Here is a 22,274-nt window from a genome sequence, read left to right as displayed (position 1 = left end):
TGCACACCACTCTCGAAGAGAAGAAAGGAATAGTGCAAATACACCATCTTTAAGCAAATATGTGGTGTCAAAATCTATTGGATCCTGAACCTCTAGGCCACTGACACTTTTGGTGCTCCCGAACTCTCCGATAAGTGGTATTAAGGTCATGATTAGACTTAGTGGGAGAAGTGTGATCCTAGTATGGATCTATACTAGTAGTGGTGATTCACACTCGTGGGATAAATTATTGAATTCAAGTGTGAGTGGTTAAGTCCAATATCGATTACAAATGGAATAAATGTTGAATTTATAAGAGAAATGACGCATACTTCCATTGTCTTAAGATTTTGGATTGATATATGATGTCAATGTCTCTTAGATCCTAAATATATAGTTCATTGACACTTTGTACGTTCCTCGAACTCTCTAACATCTTGTATCTTGATAATCCAAACATGCAAATAATTTTTTACAAAAGAGTCTATGTACCCTCTCGCCTATGAATATTCTAATCAATATTAATTATACTGAAAAACTTTGAAACATGAAGGAATTGAACTAGTTTGAAGTTATGAAGTGAATCAAAATATATTTTTTTATGTGTGAATCATCTTTTATATTCTCTTTAGTAACATTATATATTCGATAACTCTTCATCCTATTGTTCGTATAACAAAATTCATCGTTGGATTGAAAATTATTATCATATAGATCACGTCTATAAAAAAAATTCATCAATCAAATATCATTTGATAAAAATTAACGGTTTCCATAAAATTTTATAAAACGTTAATTTTTATGTATTTCGTTAACATGTCAAATGATTTCCGATTGAATTTTGTTATAAGAATATATGGTAAAGAGTTATTGAAAGTGTCATATTATTAAGTTTGATACCTCACTGTCATTTAAAAGAGATGTTTATATATATATATATATATATATATATATATATATATATATATATATATATATATATATATATATATATATATATATATATATATATATTGTGATTCACACTCGTGGGATAGATTGTTGAATTCAAGTGTGAGTGGTTAAGTCCAATATCGATTAGAAATGGAATAAATATTGAATTTATAAGAGAAATGACTCATACCTTGCCTTAAGATTTTGGGGTGGATATGTGATGACAATGTCTCTTAGATCCTAAATGTATAGTCCATCGACACTTCGTACATTCCTCGAACTCCTTAACACCTTGTATCTTGATAGTCCAAACGTGTAAATATTTTTTTTACAAAAGAGTCTATGTAGCCTCTCACCTATGAATATTGTAATTAATATTAATTATATTGAAAAACTTGAATTGAACTAGCTTCAAGTTATGAAGTGAATCAAAATATCTTTTTTATGTGTGAATCATCTTTTATACTCTCTTTAGTAACATTATATATCCGATAACTCTTCACTATATTGTTCGTATAACAAAATTTATCGTTGGATTGAAAATTATTATCATATAGATCACGTTTATAAAAAAAAATTCATCAATCAAATATCATTTGATAAAAATGTTTTCATAAAATTTTGTAAAACGTTAATTTTTATGTATTTCGTAACATGTCAAATGATTTCCGATTGAATTTTATTATACAAATATGCGGTAAAGAGTTATTGAAAGTGTCATATTATTAAATTTCCGATTGAATTTTATTATACGAATATGCGATAAAGAGTTATTGAAAGTGTCATATTATTAAATTTGATACATCAGTGAAATTTAAAAGAGATGTTTGATATATATATATATTGGTTGATATTGGCAAATTAAAAGAGATGTTTTTTTTCAAAATATAAAAGAGAGGTATTTTGAAACAGATTTCAAAATACCTCAATTGTTGTGTTGTTATAATGCTTTCAAGTGCTATCTTATATGCCAGTTTCGATCCCAAGAGTTGAAGGTAGAAAGAAAATCAAGGATTCAAACCATCTATCCAACAGGTGAAACCGACAATAGTTTTTCTCCTAACATTATTATATTTAATCCTTGCGTAGTTTTATCAATATATATCTACGGACAAAGTTTATGACGTAATCCTTGGTAGCTTTATCAACATTTTTTCTGCAAACATTATAATTAAGTGTGCAAAAGGTCTATCTAGTAAAGTTTTTTAAAGGAAATAATATTCGAGTCATTAAAAAACTGGTTAATTTAATTTAATATTTGAATTTTTTATGATGTAAATGAAATCGATAAAGATTGAGTTGATTTAATTTGGTTCAATTAACTTTAAAGAAAAAGGTTTATTTCTAATTTTAGTTTTTTATTTTCATTCTTTTTTTATTCCTTATTTTAAATTTAAAATTTTGATCCCTTTATTTTTATTTGTTTTTATTTTTATCCCTCTATTTTAAAATTTAGAATTTTAGTCTCTCTATTATAAAATTCAGAATTTTGGTCCTCTATTTTTATTTTTTTATTTTTTATCCATATATTTTAAATTTTATTTTAGATTTGAATCCCCTTTTTAATTTGGAATTAATTTTTAGGAGGATCAAAAGTATAAAAAAATGAAAATAAGAGGACCAAAATTCTAAATTTTAAAATAGAAGGACTAAAAATAAAAAGAAATTGAAAATATGGGGAAATTCCGAATTTTAAAATAAAGGGATCATAAGTAAAAAAAATGAAAATATGAAGACCAAAATTACAATTAAGTCAAAAAATATGGGTTCAATTAAGTTGGCATTTAAAAAAAATTAATAAACATATCATTTTTTGTAAAACTATAATTTATCAACTTTTTTAAAAGACTAAATATTTTTTATATTATTATAATAAGTACATCAAATAATGAAAAAATAATGTGAAATGATTAAAAAATACTATTTTAATATACGTTTAAATAATAAAATAACAAAAATATAAAAAAATTCTTTTGCTAAATCAGATGGGATTGATTTTGCTAGAAGTGTATTATGAACAAGATCATATTAGTGTAAAGAGTTATGTCGATTGTCCTATTATCAAGACTCTTGGTGTTTAAGGGTTATTATTGAATGATTATGGTTTATGTGAAGGTGTCTGCTCCGACCCGGTTAGGCATCCAATATGGCTTATCGACATAAATAGCAATTGGTAGCATTTTATCATGTAATGGATTGGAGTGTGAACGATGTGGTACAGTGTTTATCCTTGTGATAGGGAGGTCATATTAGGGTTTACAAGCATATGTGTTTTTGGACTCGAGTCATGATTTGAGGAACCCATGGTTGAGCCACAGTCCCTAATAAATGTGAGTGCATTTTCCTATTAAATGTATTTCGTATGATGTCAGAACTATGATACTTTAGCGTTTATGTATATTTGACAGTATTCTCCGAGTCTTATGGTGCATCTTAGCATTAGAAAATATAAATGTTGGAAATGATTTAGAAAAGGTTTCATGCATTAAAAACAGGTTTTTATGTGGAAAAACAAGTTTATGTGTCGACACAAACATGCTATGAGTCGACACATGTGGATCATTAGGATGTAGCTTCTGTTTGATGAGTCGAAACATAAAGTATTTCAGGTCGACACATAAAATAAAAATTCTTCTATGAGTCGACACATACGAGTTATGAGTCGACACATGTAGGTCATTTTTAAAGTCTATAACTTCTGTTTGATGCGTCGTCTGTATGAGTCGGCACATGCATCGAATGTGTCGACACATGACTTACATAGGTCGTCACATGCATCAAAAATCTTGAAAATTTTACATTTCTTCTAAACCATTTACTTTCCTTTTTGCCTCCAACTTCCACAGATATATATACTTCATACATGTATCTTTCAAAGGGGGTTGTGGAAAACCATATATGAAACCATGAATATACAAAGAGTTATTTTCATCTTCAACCTATATTTTATGCATACACACACAAAAATTACACATAATCATTTTTTGTTTGAATGACATCTAGAATCAGTCTTGATAACGTCCAATTTAGATTGTTGAATTGTAAATTGGATTGAGGATCTTTTGGGGTTTCAAATAAGAAAACCAAGTTGGGGTTTTCCTTCAAGATCAATTGGGAATTTTAAGGTTTTGGACAAAATTACACAAGTTGGATTCGATCGAGTGAAAACTTTGAAGAACTGGGGTTTCTTGCAAAGGAGTAGCGTGAGACGGTGGATCATATTGGTAAATCTTGGGTGACAATAATTCATAATTTGGATTCGATTGAGTGGAAACTTTGAAGAATGGGGGTTTCTTGCAAAGGAGTAGCGTGAGACGGTGGATCAAATTGGTCTTGTTGGGTTACTTGATAAAGCTCATATCAAGGAAAGAGAAAGTGTTAGAATCAACATCAAATATAACGTTTTTGGGGTTGTATTGCTACATTTCTCTTGTAAACCTACTTTTGCAAATTAAGGTTAATTTTCATTATCTCAATTCAAGTTCGAATTGAGGGCAGATGTACCCATAGCGAGGCCAATTAGGGAACTACCTAAAAAAAACCTTGTACTCTCTCTCTCTCTCATATATATATATATATATATATATATATATATATATATATATATATATATATATATATATATATATATATATATATATATATATATATATATATATATATATATATATATTCATTTACAAATTGTTGAATTCGTCGATTGTGCGATCAATATGTTTGGTGAAACTTTTTGATAACCTTTTGAAAGAGGTTTTGTTGAGTTGATTACAATCTATTAGATGATTGTTGAATTTGAAAATCAACAAAACCATACAAAATTCTAAACGAAATTAATTGCACATAAGGTATTCTATAATTTGTCTCAATTTCGTTTTTGTGTATTTTGTCATGGGAAATAGACTTTACTTAGTGTAACATTCAAGTTATTGTTGTTAAAAGTATTTTGATCAATTTTTCTCATTATCATAACTTGATTCTATATATGTGGTTCAGTTTAGACGATTCGATCCAGGTCACTTCCGCTAGCCGTTAAATTTTTCAAAATAATTTTTGTAAAGTTTTTTTAACTTGGGATTTATTCACCCCTTCTAGATAAACCGCCTTCGTCTAACAAGTGGTATCACGAGCTCCAATTAATTTCATACTTCAATATTCGCTTATTAGAAAATGACTATCGGACCTAAAGGGGCATACAATAGAGCGCCTGTCTTTACCGGTGAAAATTGTGGCTATTGGAAAGCTTGTATGCGTATACATATCAACTCAGTTGATAAGGGTGTTTGGGACTCATCACCAATGGTTCTAATCAAATTACAATGACCAATCGTGAAGGTGTCGTCGTACCAAAACCGGAAGCACAAGGAAATGTTAATGATACTTAGAGGATCTCATCCTAGGACCTTTTCTTGGAGGCATTTTCCTTATCTTTGTGATACTTGGTTTCAACTTTGGATTTCATCTGTAACTTACATACCGGTTGTAATAATGGCATCATGGCACCACCGTAGGGGGACATGTTTGTAAGACCATTATCCTTTATTTAGCTTAAGTCACTTTTGCACACACAAGGCTTTCTCTTGGGCTACCTTACAATGAGACCCTTTACTTTCTTGTTGGTTACTTTGCATACATGTTGCATTGCACTAGCCAATTTCATAATCAAATAAACAAACCTTTGATTCAACGTCAAGCGGCATTTTCACAATCAAACTCAAAAACACAATAAAACTACGATTAATATTGTATGCCACGGGCCTTAAGTGGTGGAGAATGACTAAGAATGGAACATTCATACCCTTACTCTGATTATTTTGGACGCAAGACGCTTGCCTTGTTGTCTGAATTTTTCACCTCCGCCCATAGACTTTAGTGTAATCTAATCACAAACATTCTTTTTCATAAACCCTTGTTCAAGGTAAAATCAACACGATCCATCAAACCTTATTTGTGTGCCTTAGGGCACCACTCCGAAAACCCTTTTCTCAAAGGTAAAATCTACTAACACACAAACATTTCCTACTCCGAACTATAGAGCTCTGATTCCTCATCACCTAATGAGTGATACATAGGCACAATGGCCACAATCCTTAGCGAGCACAATAACAAAAAACCCAGAGTCCTGTCACTCTTCTTACACTTTTGAAAAATAAAATAATAAATGAGATAAATACCCACATACGTAAGCAACCCAAATGGTTAGCGAATCTCTAGGAGTCAATTTAACGCAACTTTTGTTGTAGTATGCTTTTGAAATAAACACTACTTCAATTCGATCTTTTGAGGTTTGTAACGTGACTTGGTTCACAGTTTTAGAACAAAAATATATAAGGCTAAATATTTTTATTTTAACCCACCCCTTCTTCTTGATGATCTCCAGTCATACGTTCAGTTAATTCGACACACACATTCAATTTCCAAGAGAGATTGAAGGTGTAAGGATAAATATGAAGACTCAAGATCTAATGAGATTTTCTTGAAATGGCAGTCACCTTATTTTGTTTTTATCAAGAATGTTGGTGACCCTTCGACTCTTGATATGGTGATCACCTAATCTTGTTTTTCTTTATTTTTATTGAGGATTTGAACACCTCTTTTGATTGATTTTTTTTCTTTTTATCCCTAAGTTTTGTCTGGACCGCTTCTTTGAAGCTTTTAGTCCATCAAGATGCCCTGACTTTTTCCTAAATCGCCTTTTCTGGTGTTCGACTTAGCGGGATTTCTTTCTTTTCTCTTGTTTTTTTCTTTTGTTGAAAGATTGTGACTTTCTCGTTAACTGTTGATTTTTTTTCTTTTTATCCATAATTTTTGCCTGGACCGCTTCTTTGAAGCTCTTAGTCCACCGGGATGTCCTAACTTTTTTCTAATTCTCCTTTTCTGGTGTTCGACTTAGCAGGCTTTTTCTTTCTTTTTTTTTGAAAGATTGTGACTTCCATGTTATTGGTTATTGAGGAACAACCGATGTAAACTTTTGTCTTTTCACGACTTCTTCGACACTTCAAGATGTATGCAAAAGAGAGCATGTGGTTGATCCCCATACGAGATGTTTTCTCTTTCATTTTGAATGCTTAGTTAAACTAACTGAACAAATATACCATGCCCATAGTTAAGCGTAAGGATCTTTAGTTCCAAATAAACATCAATTTCTAGGTTCAAAGTGGTTGACTAGGGACTAACTCCTTATCTCTTAGGTGTTTGGGGATTTTAAACAATGCCTTACATCATCAGCAAAGTTTTAATCGAAAGCATACCGTAGCATTTTCAGGTATTTTATTTTTCATCATTCTCCCTCCAATCTTTGCTTAAACAAGAGTTTGATAAGGATAAGTTAAAGGGAGAAATATGATTTTTTTTGTTTTTATGCGATTAAATGAAAATTAGTGAATACGAAAGAATTAATTCAAAAGATGCATACTCATTTCATTAATATTACCATTAAAAATAACAATGTTTAAAAGCAAATAAGTGTTCAACATGCAAGGAAATTACAAATGAAAATGATGGAATACCTAAATGATCAGTGTTAAGGATCAATTCTCATGCTCGATAAGCTTCCTAAAGTCCCCACACTCATTCGGGTAAGGGGTTGTTCATCACATTAGGGTTTCCTTAGAAAGTAAACATCCCACTTGTGAAGGAGGATAGTTAGGGGGAAGACCGTACATTGGGTTAGTCACCATGGTAAAGCCTGATGCAGGGCCGACATTCTCCGTAATAGCATGTTGAAGATTGTTTTTTGACATAGATAGTAGGGCTTCCAACATCTGGTCCACCTTGTCTTTCATGGCGTCTATAACCTCTCTCAACCCAACTTGATTTTGTTTTAACCGCTCAATTGTCCTTCGGTAGCTACCACTGATTCAATATGGGTGTCGGGAGGTCAGCTTGCTGGTTATGGACATAAGACAGGACGAGTTTTGTTTTTTTGTTGAAAAATTATATATGCATGCTGATGAATGCAGATGCAAAAGTTTTTCTTTTGATACGCAAAATATGCAATGTCATGTTTATGCATGTTTTTTATTTTTAGGAAATATGATTTTAAAGGTCCGAGTATGTATGACGAACAGTTCCGATTGCTTTTCGCATAAGGTTTTCACCAGGTCAGATCTAGGGTTGTAATAAAGGGCCCTAGAGTCATGGATCCAACATAAAATTATTGTCGTCTACGACATACTTGCCGGACAACAACACCCTCAAAAGAATCTCTCCTAGGTGAGGTTTTCATGTCAAGCACACGAGATATACATCTCGCGGCCAACACTATGCAACCATAGACTTCAGGGTTATAGACACGGTTCCCATAGTCATGGATTCGACATGAAAATATTTCCACCTACATCAAATTACTTATTAGACAACAATACATCCAAGAAAATCTATTATGAGTGAGATTTTCACGCTAACCCCGCGAGGTATACTTCTCGCAGGCCAACACTACGCAACTATCATTCCAGTATGTCATGGATTTGATGTTCTAAAAAGGTTTTTAGAGTCACAAACTCATTATGAAAATATGGTCGCCTACGACAAATTACTTGACTGACAACACTACACAACCATATAGTCGCTCAGGTATATCCTTAAAGTAAGTTACTTATATCAAGTAACCAACTATTAGTCAACTAACAAACTACCATAGCAAACATAATAACCCTAACAACCATAATTAGATTATATTACAACAAGGTTCACATGTGTGTTTCACTTCACCTCACATCCTCTTTTCTTCTCATTTTCACATTTTTCCTAATGTTGAACACTCTGATATCCTTAAATTTAATTGGGTACTAATACCTTCAATCAATTAAATGCCTTGTCAAACCCTCACCTTTCCTAACCCAACAAAAGCAGAGTAAGTAACCTGTTGGAAAATGCACTGAAATTAACCTTTGTAGCAAAAACAGAGACAGCACCACTTTTAAAATCTGGCTTTCTGTATCATTATTATCAAGTTTCTTTTTATATTTCCCATCAGATAAAAGCTCTCATCGAAATGTAATACAGTAGCATGCTTTGATGCTACAAAAAGCGCTTATCTCAGAACTCATTCATCTTTTGAAGTTTCTTTCTTAAAGGCAGCGAAGCATTGTCTTTCGCACATGTTTTATCAAATCGCAGAAAGCAAAGCACCTACAATCTCTTGCGTTGTTGCAAAAAATAATTAACTGCGTCTGCATGTGTCGTAGTAGTAGTAGTATAGAAAACATTTTAGTGGCTATATAGATAGATATAGGTGCAGTTTTGTTGAACCTTTGAACCCTTAATTTGTAACAGTATTGTCCATTTGCATGCATGGATCAGAGTGTAGAAGGTGGTTCAGTTAATAGTTAGTTGAAGTTCACATAGTTGGAGCTTTCTGAGTTGCAGTTGCAGACATTAAAATATAGATGGCGTAAAGCACACGGTATATATGTTTCTACTAACTGCTCTCACTCATGTACACGTTTTCTATACCTGCCTCATTCTCTGCTCTACTAAAAAACTCTACATAAGCCGTAATTAGTAGCACACTTTTTACTTCCATTGCAGGCATATTTATTTCTCCTTCAAACTCAAATTAGTTACTAGTACATCTTTTGGTTCATTTGTCAACAAAACAGCTATAGGATTTTTCACACTAACCTAAGAAACAGAGAAATTTGGCTGCACTGCACCATCAATATACAACTTAATGACTCTTAACCAATCTTATTATTTTCATTTTGCCAATACATTTAATTTAACTTCACCTACAACTAACTTTTACTCTCAATCAATTCATTCAAAATCAATTTTCTTCGTCGCAGAACTAAACGCAACTTAATTTGATGCATGACACGTGATACAATGAGCCTCTGAATTATTCACATGGGTGTTGTATTGTATGAAACAAGTGAAAGGGACATAACATAACACATGATATATCAGTATCTGACTTGAGCCAATATGATGTAAGTCATTTAGAAACAACAAAATTGCGGTTACGCTGCAAACCTTGATATTGCGGCGAAATGCAGCTGCAATAGAACTTTTATGTTGCGACTACAATTGATGATTTTGCTAAGTTATTGTGTGTGTTTTATGAAGGTTGTTATAACTCCTGAAGTTAGCTCTAGAAAAACAAGAAAAGCTATCATAGGAGAGTTAGTGAAGGTTCATGGAAACACCGAGTTGGAAAAGAGACTCCCGGCTAATGATGGTGAGAAGAATCTTTACACTTCCGGTCGGCTTCCGTTTACACAGAAAGTGTTCGATATACTATTGAGTGAGGAAGATGAGACAACTTGTAGTACAAGGTAATTGATTATTATTCAAGAAAAACAAAGTAAATTTTTTCTTTCAAATTTTGGATTTTGAAACAAATGAGTTGTAAATTTTGTGTTCAGGGAAAGAAAATTTGAGGTTCAAATCAAGTTTGCAGCTCAAGTTAGCATGCATCAGTTACATGAGCTTCTCAGTGGGAAAAAAGTGGATACTCCACAAGAAGCTCTTAATATCATTGACATTGTATTGAAGGAGTTTGCATCTCATAGGTGCAGTTTTTATTTGTTCTTTCAAGTCTTAACATATACTACTATCATTCTATTATTGTTTCTTACACGTTAATCTGCATGTTTAGCTATGTATCGTTTGGGAGGTTATCCTATTCTCCGGATTTAAGAAAATCGCATACGCTGAGTGGTGGATTGGAATCATGGCGCGGTTTCTATCAAAGTATAAAGGCTACTCAAATGGGATTATCACTAAATGTTGGTGAGAGTTATCGGGTTCTTCCGAACAATTTGGCCTTAACTGAAATTGATTAATCACATAATTCATGCTAAGCTGAAGCTGCATTTCATTGTTTTTCTTCTGGTTTATTTTTTCTGACAGACATGTCATCCACGGCGTTTATAGAATCGCTCCCCGTGATTGACTATGTAGCTCAAATATTAGGAAAAGATGTGCACTTAAAGCCATTATCAGATGCAGATCGCGTCAAGGTAAGAAATTTATTTTACTATAGGAACTTGAAAGTTACGCACTATTTTCTGACCGAGAAATGTTTAGTGTGACTCGAGCAGATTAAGAGAGCCTTAAGAGGTGTGAAAGTAGAAATTACGTATAGAGGAAGTGTGAGAAGGAAGTACAAGATAACAGGATTGACATCACAACCTACAAGGGAACTCATGTATGGTTTTGTAGTTTTTTTTATGCAAAAAGTTGCGAATTTAACGTATTTGACATTTGAGGTAATGGTTTTTTTTTATCGTTTTCGTTCCGATAGTTTCCCTTTGGATAAGGAAATGAAAATGCAATCAGTAATTGATTACTTTCAAGAAAAGTATGAATATACAATCATGTATCCCCATTTACCTTGCCCTCAAGTAGGAAGTCAAGAGAAGTTGAACTATTTGCCTATGGAGGTATAAGCTTTTGTTTTTGTTTGAATTTTTTCAAACTTTTTATTTCATTTTTAGATTTCATTAAAAGCTTATGTGAAAGCTGTAGTAGGTGTGCAAGATTGTTGGAGGTCATAGATATTCAAAAGGGCTTAATGAGAAGCAAATAACTTCTCTGCTAAAGGTCTCATGCCAGAGACCACGCGGAAGAGAGGATGATATTCTACAGGTTATTGTCATTTTTTTGTTCGAGTCTATGAAGCACAAGCATTAGACATGACACTAACCAATTAGAATGTATTCGTGTTGTACACTGACGCATGTCAGACACCAGACACGCCTACAATTTGAAGTGTCGTTACTGCATAGGTTTGAGTCAATTATGAACTGAACGAATAGCTCATGTATTGGTGTTGATCTTGTTTTTAACTTACAGACAATTCATCAAAATGATTATAATTGTAATCCTTATGCAAAGGAGTTTGGTATCAGTGTAGACAACAAGCTTGCATCAGTCGAGGCTCGGGTTCTTCCTGCTCCTTGGGTGATTTTCCTATTGTTGAATTCATCATTTTTTGTTGTTTGTTGTCTTTTGGCATTCAAATGGTAATAGTACATTTTTGCTGTTTCTTCATAGTTGAAATATCATGACACTGGAAGAGAGAACAAAATCCTGCCACAAATTGGTCAGTGGAACATGATGAACAAGGTTAGCTTTAGACACACACACAGATTACAGTTTGTTTTAACAGTGGATTTTCATTCTTATTATTTCAATGCAGAAAGTTGTAAATGGAGGAAAAGTAACAAATTGGACTTGTATCAATTTCTCAAGAAATGTCCAAGAAAAATTAGCTAGTGCATTTTGCCAAAACATAGTTCAGGAATGCCAAATGTCAGGCTTGGTAAAGTCTTCAATTTTGGTTTATATCACTTTTCCGATTATCACTTTTCCGATTATAATGACACCTTGTTATTCAGTATAATCATAATGTACATTTGTAGTATACATGATTTTTTTTTATCCTTTTACAGGAATTTAGTACGGAACCGGTGATTCCTGTATATTCAGCAAGACCAGATATGGTTAAGAAAGCCTTGGGGCATGTACATTTTGTTTCTCGAAACAAACTTGGTGGGAAAGAGCTAGAGTTGCTCATTGCTATTCTTCCTGACAAAAATGGCTCTCTCTATGGTACGACGCTCAAAAAAGTTCTTCTCCCGGCGAATCTGCTTCTTCTAATGTTTACTTGAAAACATGTGGCGAACACTTGTTTTTCACATTTTTGGAGCTGATGTAGCTCATCCCGACTCCGGAGAGGATGTTTGTCCATCTACTGCAGCCGTAAGCATTTCCAAACTCCTATAACACATAGCGATAGCGCGTCCTAAGTTTGATCTATTCTGATTATTGTTATTCAGGTTGTAGCCTCTCAAGACTGGCCAGAGGTGAGCAAATATGCAGGATTGGTATGTGCTCAGACTCCTCGGGAGGAGCTTATTAAAGATCTTTTCAAATGTTCGAACGATCCACAGCATGGTATCGTTTATGGCGGCATGATCAGGTAATTTAGTAACACATTTGCTAAAATTGAAATTTCATGCGCCTATTTGGATCCTAACATTCTGTGCTGCTGCAGAGAGCTCTTGCTCTCATTTCAGAAGGCAACAGGAAAAAAAAACACATAGGATAATATTTTACAGGGATGGGGTAGGGGATGGACAGTTCTACCAGGTTTTGCTATACAAGCTCGACGCAATCCGCAAGGTACTTACTGCTGAGTTTGAGACATAATATCTCAAAACAGTTATATTCGTTTCTATTGATTAAGAATTTTGAATATGTGTAGGCTTGTGCGTCTTTGGAACCTGGTTACCAACCTCCAGTAACATTTGTGGTGGTTCAAAAACGGCATCACACTAGACTCTTCCCGAACAATCACAACGACAGAAACAGCGCGGATAGAAGTGGAAATATCTTGCCAGGTAAAACGCCTATACACATGATTGCAGAATATTTGGAATGCTCGGAATTGTGACTATTAATGCAGGAGTTGAAACGTTTCTAACCGGTTAATGTAGGTACTGTGGTGGATTCAAAGATATGTCACCCTACGGATTTCGACTTCTACTTGTGCAGTCATGCAGGAATTCAGGTATGACAATGACATCCACGTCATTACGATAGGAAGAACATGACATTGTTGGATTGGTTTAACTAACATTAACGGATTTTTCAGGGTACAAGTAGAGCAGCACATTATCATGTTATATGGGACGATAACAACTTCAGTGCCGATGAGATTCAGTCTTTAACGAACAACTTGTGCTACACGTATGTAAATAAACTCTTATCATCTTAAATATATGTCTCTATTCTTACAATGAAATAATCTCAGCATGTATTGATCACAGTTACGCGAGATGTACACGATCCGTCTCTGTAGGTAAGTCTTAGTTTCATGTTTAAAGACAAGTACATGAAAATGTCACTACATTTATTGTCTGATATATGTGTGCAGTGCCTCCTGTGTATTATGCTCATCTGGCTGCTTACAGAGCTAGATTCTACATGGAACCTGATGTGCATGAAAATGCAAAATCACACGCTACAAGATCGAATATCGAGTCGGTTCGGCCGCTGCCAGCTCTAAAAGAGAATGTCAAGAATGTAATGTTTAACTGCTGAATGAGGAGTGCAGTATATGATGGTTTTCAAGTAGAGGCAGCAGTATGAACAAGTTTAACCCTGCATGTATATGTTGTAATTTATTAAATACAAGTGTGTTCCAAAATGACAAATGGTGGAAGTGAGTTAATGTTAATAAATACATGAGATAACTCTTCATGAATTTTGAATTTTGAATTTTGAATTTTGAATTTTGAATTCGGAGATTGTAACTCTTCATGAGATGTTGCAAAGGCGAAACCATGCAACTGTTGGCGAAACATGCTGCAGGTCAACCATTATGATTATTGGAAAAGGACATTGTTTCACCAATGGTCGCTATCTTGTGAAACAATATCAACATGGCCTATAAAAGCATAAATCCGGATTCAGAATACAACACACAAAATCCGAAAATCCTCTAAATAATTCCAGACGCACTTCGCTGCATTCGGGTTTTCGCCGGTCTTGCGCAAACTCGATAAGGCTGAATTATCCTGGGTATTCCTGCATCAGAATTCTAAGACAATCGAGAGTGCTTGAAATACTATAAGGAAAGTGTTGCGTTCACGATTCAGGCCTGGATCCCTTTAATCTTTCCGAAATTTCTAACAGTCTTATAGTATCTCAAATCATGGTCACCGACGCTTCTGTTTCAAGCATCAAACTGATGAATCGGGACCTTGTTAAGTTAGATCGTTTCAATGGAACAAACTATACCCGCTGGCAAGACAAAATGACATTTCTCCTGACCGCCCTGAAAATTCAATATGTCTTGGATCCTGATCTGGAGGCAATTCCAGAACCAACTGAGAATGACACTGATGAAGTAAAAAAAGGAGAGAAAGAAACGAAAAGTAGATGAACTGCTTTGTCGTGGACACATCTTGAACACATTATCTGATCGTCTTTATGATCTCTACACCAATACTGCATCCGCAAAGGAAATCTGGAACGCACTCGAATTCAAATTTAAGGCCGAAGAAGAAGGTACGAAAAAGTTTTTAATATCTAAATACTTTGATTTTAAGATGTTGGATTCCAAGTCGATTCTTGCACAAGTACACGAGTTACAGGTTCTCGTGAATAAAATAAAAGTCATGAAAATTGACATTCCTGAAATATTCCAAGTCGGTGCAATAATAGCAAAATTGTCACCTTCGTGGAAAGGATACAGAAAGAAATTGTTGCATAGTTCTGAGGACTTTTCTTTGGAGAAACTTCAGAAACACCTTCGTATCGAGGAAGAAACGAAGGATCGAGAAAAAACTGAGTCTGCTAGATTTGCTAAAGCAAATGTTGTTGCCGCTAAAGGAAAGAAAAAAATATGATGGCATGAAAAACCATCTCGGCCCAATGAAAGAACACAACAAGTTCAAAAATTCTGGCGGACCAAAAGGTACTAAAAATCTATGTTGTCAAGATCGCGATCCAGATCGTGGAATCGCACGATTTTGCGATCTCAATCATCTCCACCGATCTGGATCGCAAGCAAGATCGTTTTGTGCAAAAATCACGGCAAAAATCACGGCAAAATTAATTGGTTTCGAAATTTGAAGGTAGAATCTTGTAAATCTGGGCTTAGTTATCCGGATCAAGTGCGACCCGATTTACGATCCGTGTGTTATAAATATCGTAAATACCTGTTTTTTTTCAATAGCTTTGAATCCTAATGGTTAATCTTATGTAAAATCGGCGATGACACAGACTTCATCTTTCTCAAATTTTGCTGTCGAAGAAGAAGATGTGAGCTGCTCTGTGTTTACGTTTTCTTGTTTATCTCTTCTTTTTCTGCACTTCATCTTTCTTGTTTATCTCTTCTTTTTCTGCACTTCATCTTCCAGCTTGGCAATGTGTAAGAATGATAGGACGTGACTAAGATAGGATAAGATTTTCTTATTATCTTTATGATTTTCTTATTAGCTCTCGGTAGAAATTGGTTATGATAACTTAGTCACGTGACTAAGTGGGAGACTTTATAGTTGATAGGATAAGGTAGATAGAAATTGGTTATGAGTCATGATTTACTTTAATATAATATATATAATATAATGTACTCCAATATAATATATATTATTTTATAGTGTCCAATGTATATTAATAAAATATAATAGTCGATGAATTTTTAAAGATGTTGCACTATCATAATTATTACAGTATATATCCCCACTGCAATTTTATTTCTTTAGATCACATGTTATTTTTAAATTGATTTTATTAATAATATAATATAATATATAAAAAAATTATGTTACAAGTAGTAGTTAGAGACATTATATTGTAACATTTTATTTGTTAAATTATATTACAAACACATAAATATAGGTTAGAAAAAAGTTATTTATTTTTTTAAATTTGTTTATTTATTTACTCTTTTTATAAAAATTGTTTGTCTTTTTTAATTTATTTATATATATATTTGTAAGATATTTTTTTACACTCTTTTATGTTTGTTTTATATTACTATATGTTTTAATTTTCAAAAAATATTTGTATTTTTAAATTTTTTATATAAAAGTTATTTGTTTTAGTTTTTTAATAGGATAAATGGTTGGTGGTAGTAGTACGTCGCTTCCTCCTTCAACAAACCCAAGTGTTAGAAATGTGAGAAATAAGAAAGTTGCCAAAAATGCTCCTGGTCAAAGGCAAGATGTGGCATGGGAACATGGCACTCCCGTAAATGATGGATCAAGAAAGATCAAGTGCAAATATTGTCATAATGAGTATAGCGGCGGTGCTTTTCGATTTAAGCATCATTTAGCAGGGACAAATAGTAATGTTGAACCTTGTGTGTCTGTTCCAGATGAAGTTTGCAAACAAATGTGGATCATTGTTCATAGATTGCAAAGCAAACTCATCAAAAAGAGAACTCTAAGTGAAGATGTAGTAGAGGTTGATGTGGAAGATTGTAAAAGAAAAAAAGTTGAATCTTCTGGTCTTGCAAATATTTTCAAGAGGGGGATAACTTCTCAATCAACTATCAACGATGCTTTTAAAAAAAAGAGAAGGAGGACACTAACTTACAAGTTGCAACTTATTTTTACAACAATGCTATCTCTTTTAACGTTGTAAAGGATGAAGAATTTATAAAGATGTGTGAAATGATTGCCCAATATGGTAAAGGATATAAACCACCATCTTACCATGATATTCGAGGTAAATATTTAAAGAAAAAAGTTGAGTCTATAAATAGCATATTGGTGGAGCATAAAACTGCGTGGAAAAAGTTTGGATGTACAATAATGACGGATGGATGGACTGACCAAAAGAGGAGGACTATCATAAACTTTTTAGTCAATAGTCCTATGGGTACTTTCTTTTTAAAATCAATTGATGCATCTAGCATTTCAAACACAGCTGATAAAGTTTTCAAAATGATGGATGATATTGTTGAGGAAGTGGGGGAAGAAAATGTTGTCCAAATTGTAACAGACAATGCTGCAAACTACAAGTTGGTTGGACAAATGTTGATAGATAAAAGGAATAAGCTTTATTGGACACCTTGTGCAGCTCATTGCATTGATCTAATGTTAGAGGATTTTGAGAGCAAGATACCTATGCATAAGGAGATTATTGCTTCAGGTAAAAAGATCACAACTTACATTTATGCTAGGACTGGTCTTATAACTTTGTTGCATCATTACACTGAAGGAGGTGAGTTGATAAGACCTGGCATCACTCGCTTTGCAACATCATATTTGTGTTTGGGTTGCTTGAATGATAAGAGGGGAGGATTGTATAGGATGTTCACTTCCAAGCAATGGAAGGATAGTCAATTTTCCAAGACAAAAGATGGAAAATTTGTTGAAAATATAGTCACAAACAAGGACTTTTGGAAGAATTTGATTATTTGCCTTAAAGGTGCTTTTCCATTACTTAAAGTCTTGCGTATGGTGGATTCTGATGAGAAGGCAGCCATGGGTTATATCTATGAAGCAATGGATCAAGCAAAAGAGGAAATACAAACTAGCTACAATAATAATAGAAAAAGGTATAATTTTATAGAATATCATAGATTAATTTATTTGATATAAAAAATATATTAGTATTTATTTATGAACTAACTTAATCTTTTCTTTCTTAAGCTACCAACCATTATGGAAAATTATAGATAACAGATGGGACAAACAATTGCATAGGCCTTTGCATGCTGCAAGCTATTATCTTAATCCAATTTTGCATTACAAACCTAATTTTAAAGTAGATAATGAAGTGAAACAAGGAATGTATGCATGTTTAGAAAGAATGATGGGAGGAGACATGGATATGGTGAATAAAATTGATGGTCAACTTGAGGATTTTAAGAGTAAAAAAGGATTCTTTGGGAGTGAAATAGCTCAACGTGGACTAAAAAACAAGACACCAACTCAATGGTGGGAATCTTACGGTGATGCACACCCAGAGTTGCAAAACTTTGCTATTCGTGTTTTGAGTTTGACATGCAGTTCTTCTGGCTGTGAGAGAAATTGGAGTGCTTTTGAAATGGTATATTTTTTAAATTTATCATATATATTTTTCATAGCTACTATATGTTATGCATTTTAATTTAATATTTCCCCTTTTTAGGTTCATACAAAGAAAAGAAATCGTTTGAAACAAAAGACTATGAATGATCTTGTGTATGTGATGGTAAATACAAGATTGACCAAGAATAAGGCTGAAAGGAAAAAGCGAGATCTAACAATTGATGATTTCCAAGATGATGACGATTGGTGGTATGTTGCTGAGGAAGAAAATGCAGGTGGTAATAATGTAAATGTGACTGATTTAGATGAAGATTTGATGCAAAGTACTGGTGCTAAATCAACTGGACATGTAGATGAATTTGATGTCCTTGAAACTATAGAAAGTGACAATGAAGAAGGAAATGCAGATGAAGGTGATGAAGGAGATGATGAGGGTGATGGTTATGGTGGAGGAGATGATGAGATTAATGAAGATGAAGGAGTTGACATTATAGGGAAAAATCCAAACTATCGGCGCCTTTGTGATTTGTACTAACCTCTATGATTTTGAGTATTTTATTTTATGGAGTTTGTTATTTTAAGTTAAGATTTGAGATTTTTAATTTTATGGTTAAGATTTTTCAATTTGATGGTTTGTTATTTAATATGCAAACTTATATACTATTTAATATAAATAATATAAAATATTTTAAGTATTTTTTTAGTAAAATCTTACTATTTTGATTACGATCTTATGTTTTACGATTTTGTTATTCCTTCTCGATCTTATAAAATTAATTGAGTAAGATCTTTCGATTTTAATTACGATTTTATATCTTACGATTTTAATGTCTCCTCCCGATCTTATGTAAGATCTCGATCATGACAACATTGCTAAAAATGGTTGTTATGTATGTGGCAAACCCGGACATTATGCTCAAGATTGCAAGCACAATAAGTCCAAAAATAAGGTCAATGTTGTTCATGCCGATGATGACATAATCGCTACGGTAAGCGAAATTATGGCAATCAAAGGCAAAGTACAAGGATGGTGGTATGACACATGTGCAACTGTGCATGTATCTTATGATAAAACAGCATTCAAAACCTATACTGAAGTCAATGATAGACAAGAAGTGTAAATGGGAAATGAAGTGCGATCTAAAGTCGTTGGAACAGGATCCGTCGAACTCAACTTCACTTCCGGAAAGAAAGTCACTCTTGTTAATGTGCTTGATGTTCCTGATATGAATAGAAACCTTGTTAGTGAAGACTTATTGGGAAAACCGGGTATTAAATTTGTATATGAATCGGGCAAATTAATATTGACCTGTAATGGTATATTTGTAGGAAAAGGATATTCTGCTTGTCATACGGTGAACTGACTTTTTGTGTTTTTTAATCGCAATGTCGCGGTTAGCAAGAGTCGCCACCGACTTTTCTTTTATCCAATAAGGAAAGGTGGAAAAGAACAGGAAAGACCTTAATTTAGATTCTTAGGTTCGGGAGGTACATTATACAAAGGGAAGGTGTTAGCACCCTTTGTATCCAGGGTTATCCATGGGCTCTTAATTGCTCAATCATTTATGTCTTTCTAGTTTGAAAAAAAAGTGGTTGAGAAATGGGTAGGAAATGTTTTGAAAAAGGAGAATTTAACTTTGTATTGATTCTTGAATGAATGTATACAAAGTGGTTATCTCGTTTAGTTTTGAAAATAGTTTAGAAAAATATAACTCGGCAATGACTCTAGTGCGAATGTATGCCAAGTGGTGATTCTCTAATGGAGGTTTTGAAAGGTGTAAGGTGTGAAAAGTAGTTTTAAATTATGAATAAGCAATTAAGAGTTATACCTATCCGAGGTCTTTCCGGGCATTTCCTTTCCTTATGAGGGTAAAACTGTCCTTACTATTGAGAAGTAAGTAGTTTTATCCTCTGGATGTAGAAGGGTCATCGTAGGGTCATCGACTGGTCATTGAAGGCAACAGTTGTGAGGATACCTTAGCATTCGAAGGGACTATCATCATTTAACCGTAGGCTACACCGAAGGGTCGTCGAGGGACAGAATCGTAATTTCGAAGGCAACATCCGAGGGACCATGATTTATTTTATGATGATTTAACCGAAGGGTCTTTGCTAAGGGTATCCCCATATTCGCGGGACATGACCATATTACGTAATCGGGGGTAAAAGAGAGGTCCGATATTATTTATTTAAAGTCCATATTTTAAAGTCAATTAGGTGATTAGGATGAATCTCCACATTAAAATCAATACATTAAAATTAATACATTAAAAATTAATACATTAAAATTAATTAGGCAATCAATATGAATCTTCACATTAAAGTGAAGTAATTTAGAATCCATCTCCACGAAGGTCTCCCACACGTAAAGTGGAGTACCTAGCCGGCCGCTTCATTGGGGATATGGAAGCTCTTACACCATTCAACACACGGGTTAGAGCATTAAAATAAAATATGATTTGACAATTGCACCATAAAATAGACATAACAGTTATGAGTTCAGGCCAGGTGAGACAAAAATCGCAATTAGATAAACATAAGATAGAACAGCAAAGGGACAAAGCAGCCACTGTCCCATTCGCCTCTGCTTCGCCTAGCGAAGGCTCGCTGCAGGCTCGCTTAGCGATGAGCTAGCGAGCGGCCACGGGCTTGGAGTTTGACAACAGCATGACTTCCGAAAACCTGCACTCTTATGGCATTCGATCACAGGCATAGCATAGACAATTATACAGGATGTTCATACTTAGATTCACATACGAAATCGAATTACATATCAATACTTTAATCGGAATGCATCATGTATGTAAAGAATATCAATTGGAAACGTAAAACAGCGATGATACGCAAACCTGTGTGCAATTGCGATATTGAAAGGGACTGGTTGCTTGGAAGCCGGATTGAGTTGGGCGGCGGTAGCTTCGGAGCGGAGAAGCGGCCTTCAGGGTTTCTGCACTCGGAACTTTCTAAAGTAGCCTCCAGGGTTTCTGTGCCAGGGTTTTCGTCCCTCTTCCTCCGTTTTTCGTCCTCCCTTTTCATTACTGAAGTGCTGGTATTTATAATGCTCTTTTTCATGACCTAATGGGCTCAGAATGAAGCCCGAAATTTTCTGTTGTCTGTCAGCTTCGCTAGGCGAGCTGGTAGCGAACGTTTGCTTCGCTAGGCGAGCGTGTAGCGAACGTTCGCTAGGCGAGCGTGTAGCGAGCGCGTAGCGAACAGGCCAGTTTGGGCCATTTGTGAGCTGGGCCTTCGTTCCTTTGAGATCAGTGTCATAAAAATGAGTCGGAATGCCCTGAAGAATGTCTTAAAATATTAATGGGCAAATTTTGGGGTATGACAGCTGCCCCTGTTCAATATTCTTGAACCGAGAGAGTAGAATGGTATGTGCACCATTCGTGGTCTGGAGGTGGAAGATTATTGAACACTAAATGCCCAAAAATTTGCGCTTGTCAATCAGGAGCTAGTCTTGATGGAGATGGGCTTAAAGATGCCATCCAGGGAATTTGATGATGAGAACTTCAGGGTGCATCGTTCATTAGACGATATCTGAAAACATGGACGCCGTACCGAGTCATACGATAGACCGGATAGTGAGTCATCCATTATGCTGTCGCCTTCGCTGGAGAGTCAGAGTGTGTTATACGCTGCTGGGGATAAGGGATCAGAATGGATCATACGCTAGACCGCATCTGAATACCAGAGTGAGTTGTTCATTGGGCGGATGACTTCGCCGAGGATGAAAAATCAGAATGGATCGTACGCTAGATTGTCTCTGAGTTGCAGAACGACACCTCCATTAAGCGGGTGATTTCATTAGGGATAGAAGATCAGACCGGATCGTATGCTAGATCGTATCTGAGTTGAAGATCC

At 34.4% G+C, this 22,274-nt stretch overlaps 1 protein-coding gene and 1 pseudogene across 1 annotated transcript; both read left to right on the top strand.

The window, feature by feature from the left end:
- Nucleotides 1-5,079: 5,079 nt before the first annotated feature.
- On the top strand, nt 5,080-14,015 carry LOC127136165 (protein argonaute PNH1-like; annotated as a pseudogene).
- Nucleotides 14,016-16,488: 2,473 nt separating this feature from the next.
- On the top strand, nt 16,489-18,942 carry LOC127136164 (uncharacterized). The gene is made up of 4 exons (XM_051062757.1): nt 16,489-16,876; nt 16,945-17,932; nt 18,027-18,426; nt 18,508-18,942. Exons 1-4 carry the CDS (start codon nt 16,489-16,491, stop codon nt 18,940-18,942), a joined length of 2,211 nt encoding a protein of 736 aa, XP_050918714.1.
- The last annotated feature ends 3,332 nt before the right edge of the window (nt 18,943-22,274 follow it).

The sequence above is a fragment of the Lathyrus oleraceus genome, chromosome 4, assembly GCF_024323335.1.
Source record: "Lathyrus oleraceus cultivar Zhongwan6 chromosome 4, CAAS_Psat_ZW6_1.0, whole genome shotgun sequence".
Taxonomy (NCBI): Eukaryota; Viridiplantae; Streptophyta; class Magnoliopsida; order Fabales; family Fabaceae; genus Lathyrus; species Lathyrus oleraceus.
Note: the sequence above shows the minus strand (reverse complement) of the source record. Positions and strands in the feature narration are given on the sequence as shown.

What these genes read in the sequence shown, in the direction of transcription:
- LOC127136164 (XM_051062757.1), top strand. Translation starts at nt 16,489, where the DNA reads ATGGTTGGTGGTAGTAGTACGTCGCTTCCTCCTTCAACAAACCCAAGT. An exon ending in AAAAAAAGTTGAATCTTCTG is followed by an intron (nt 16,877 to 16,944) that starts GTCTTGCAAATA and finishes TTTAAAAAAAAG; the next exon opens with AGAAGGAGGACACTAACTTA. An exon ending in ATTGGAGTGCTTTTGAAATG is followed by an intron (nt 18,427 to 18,507) that starts GTATATTTTTTA and finishes TCCCCTTTTTAG; the next exon opens with GTTCATACAAAGAAAAGAAA.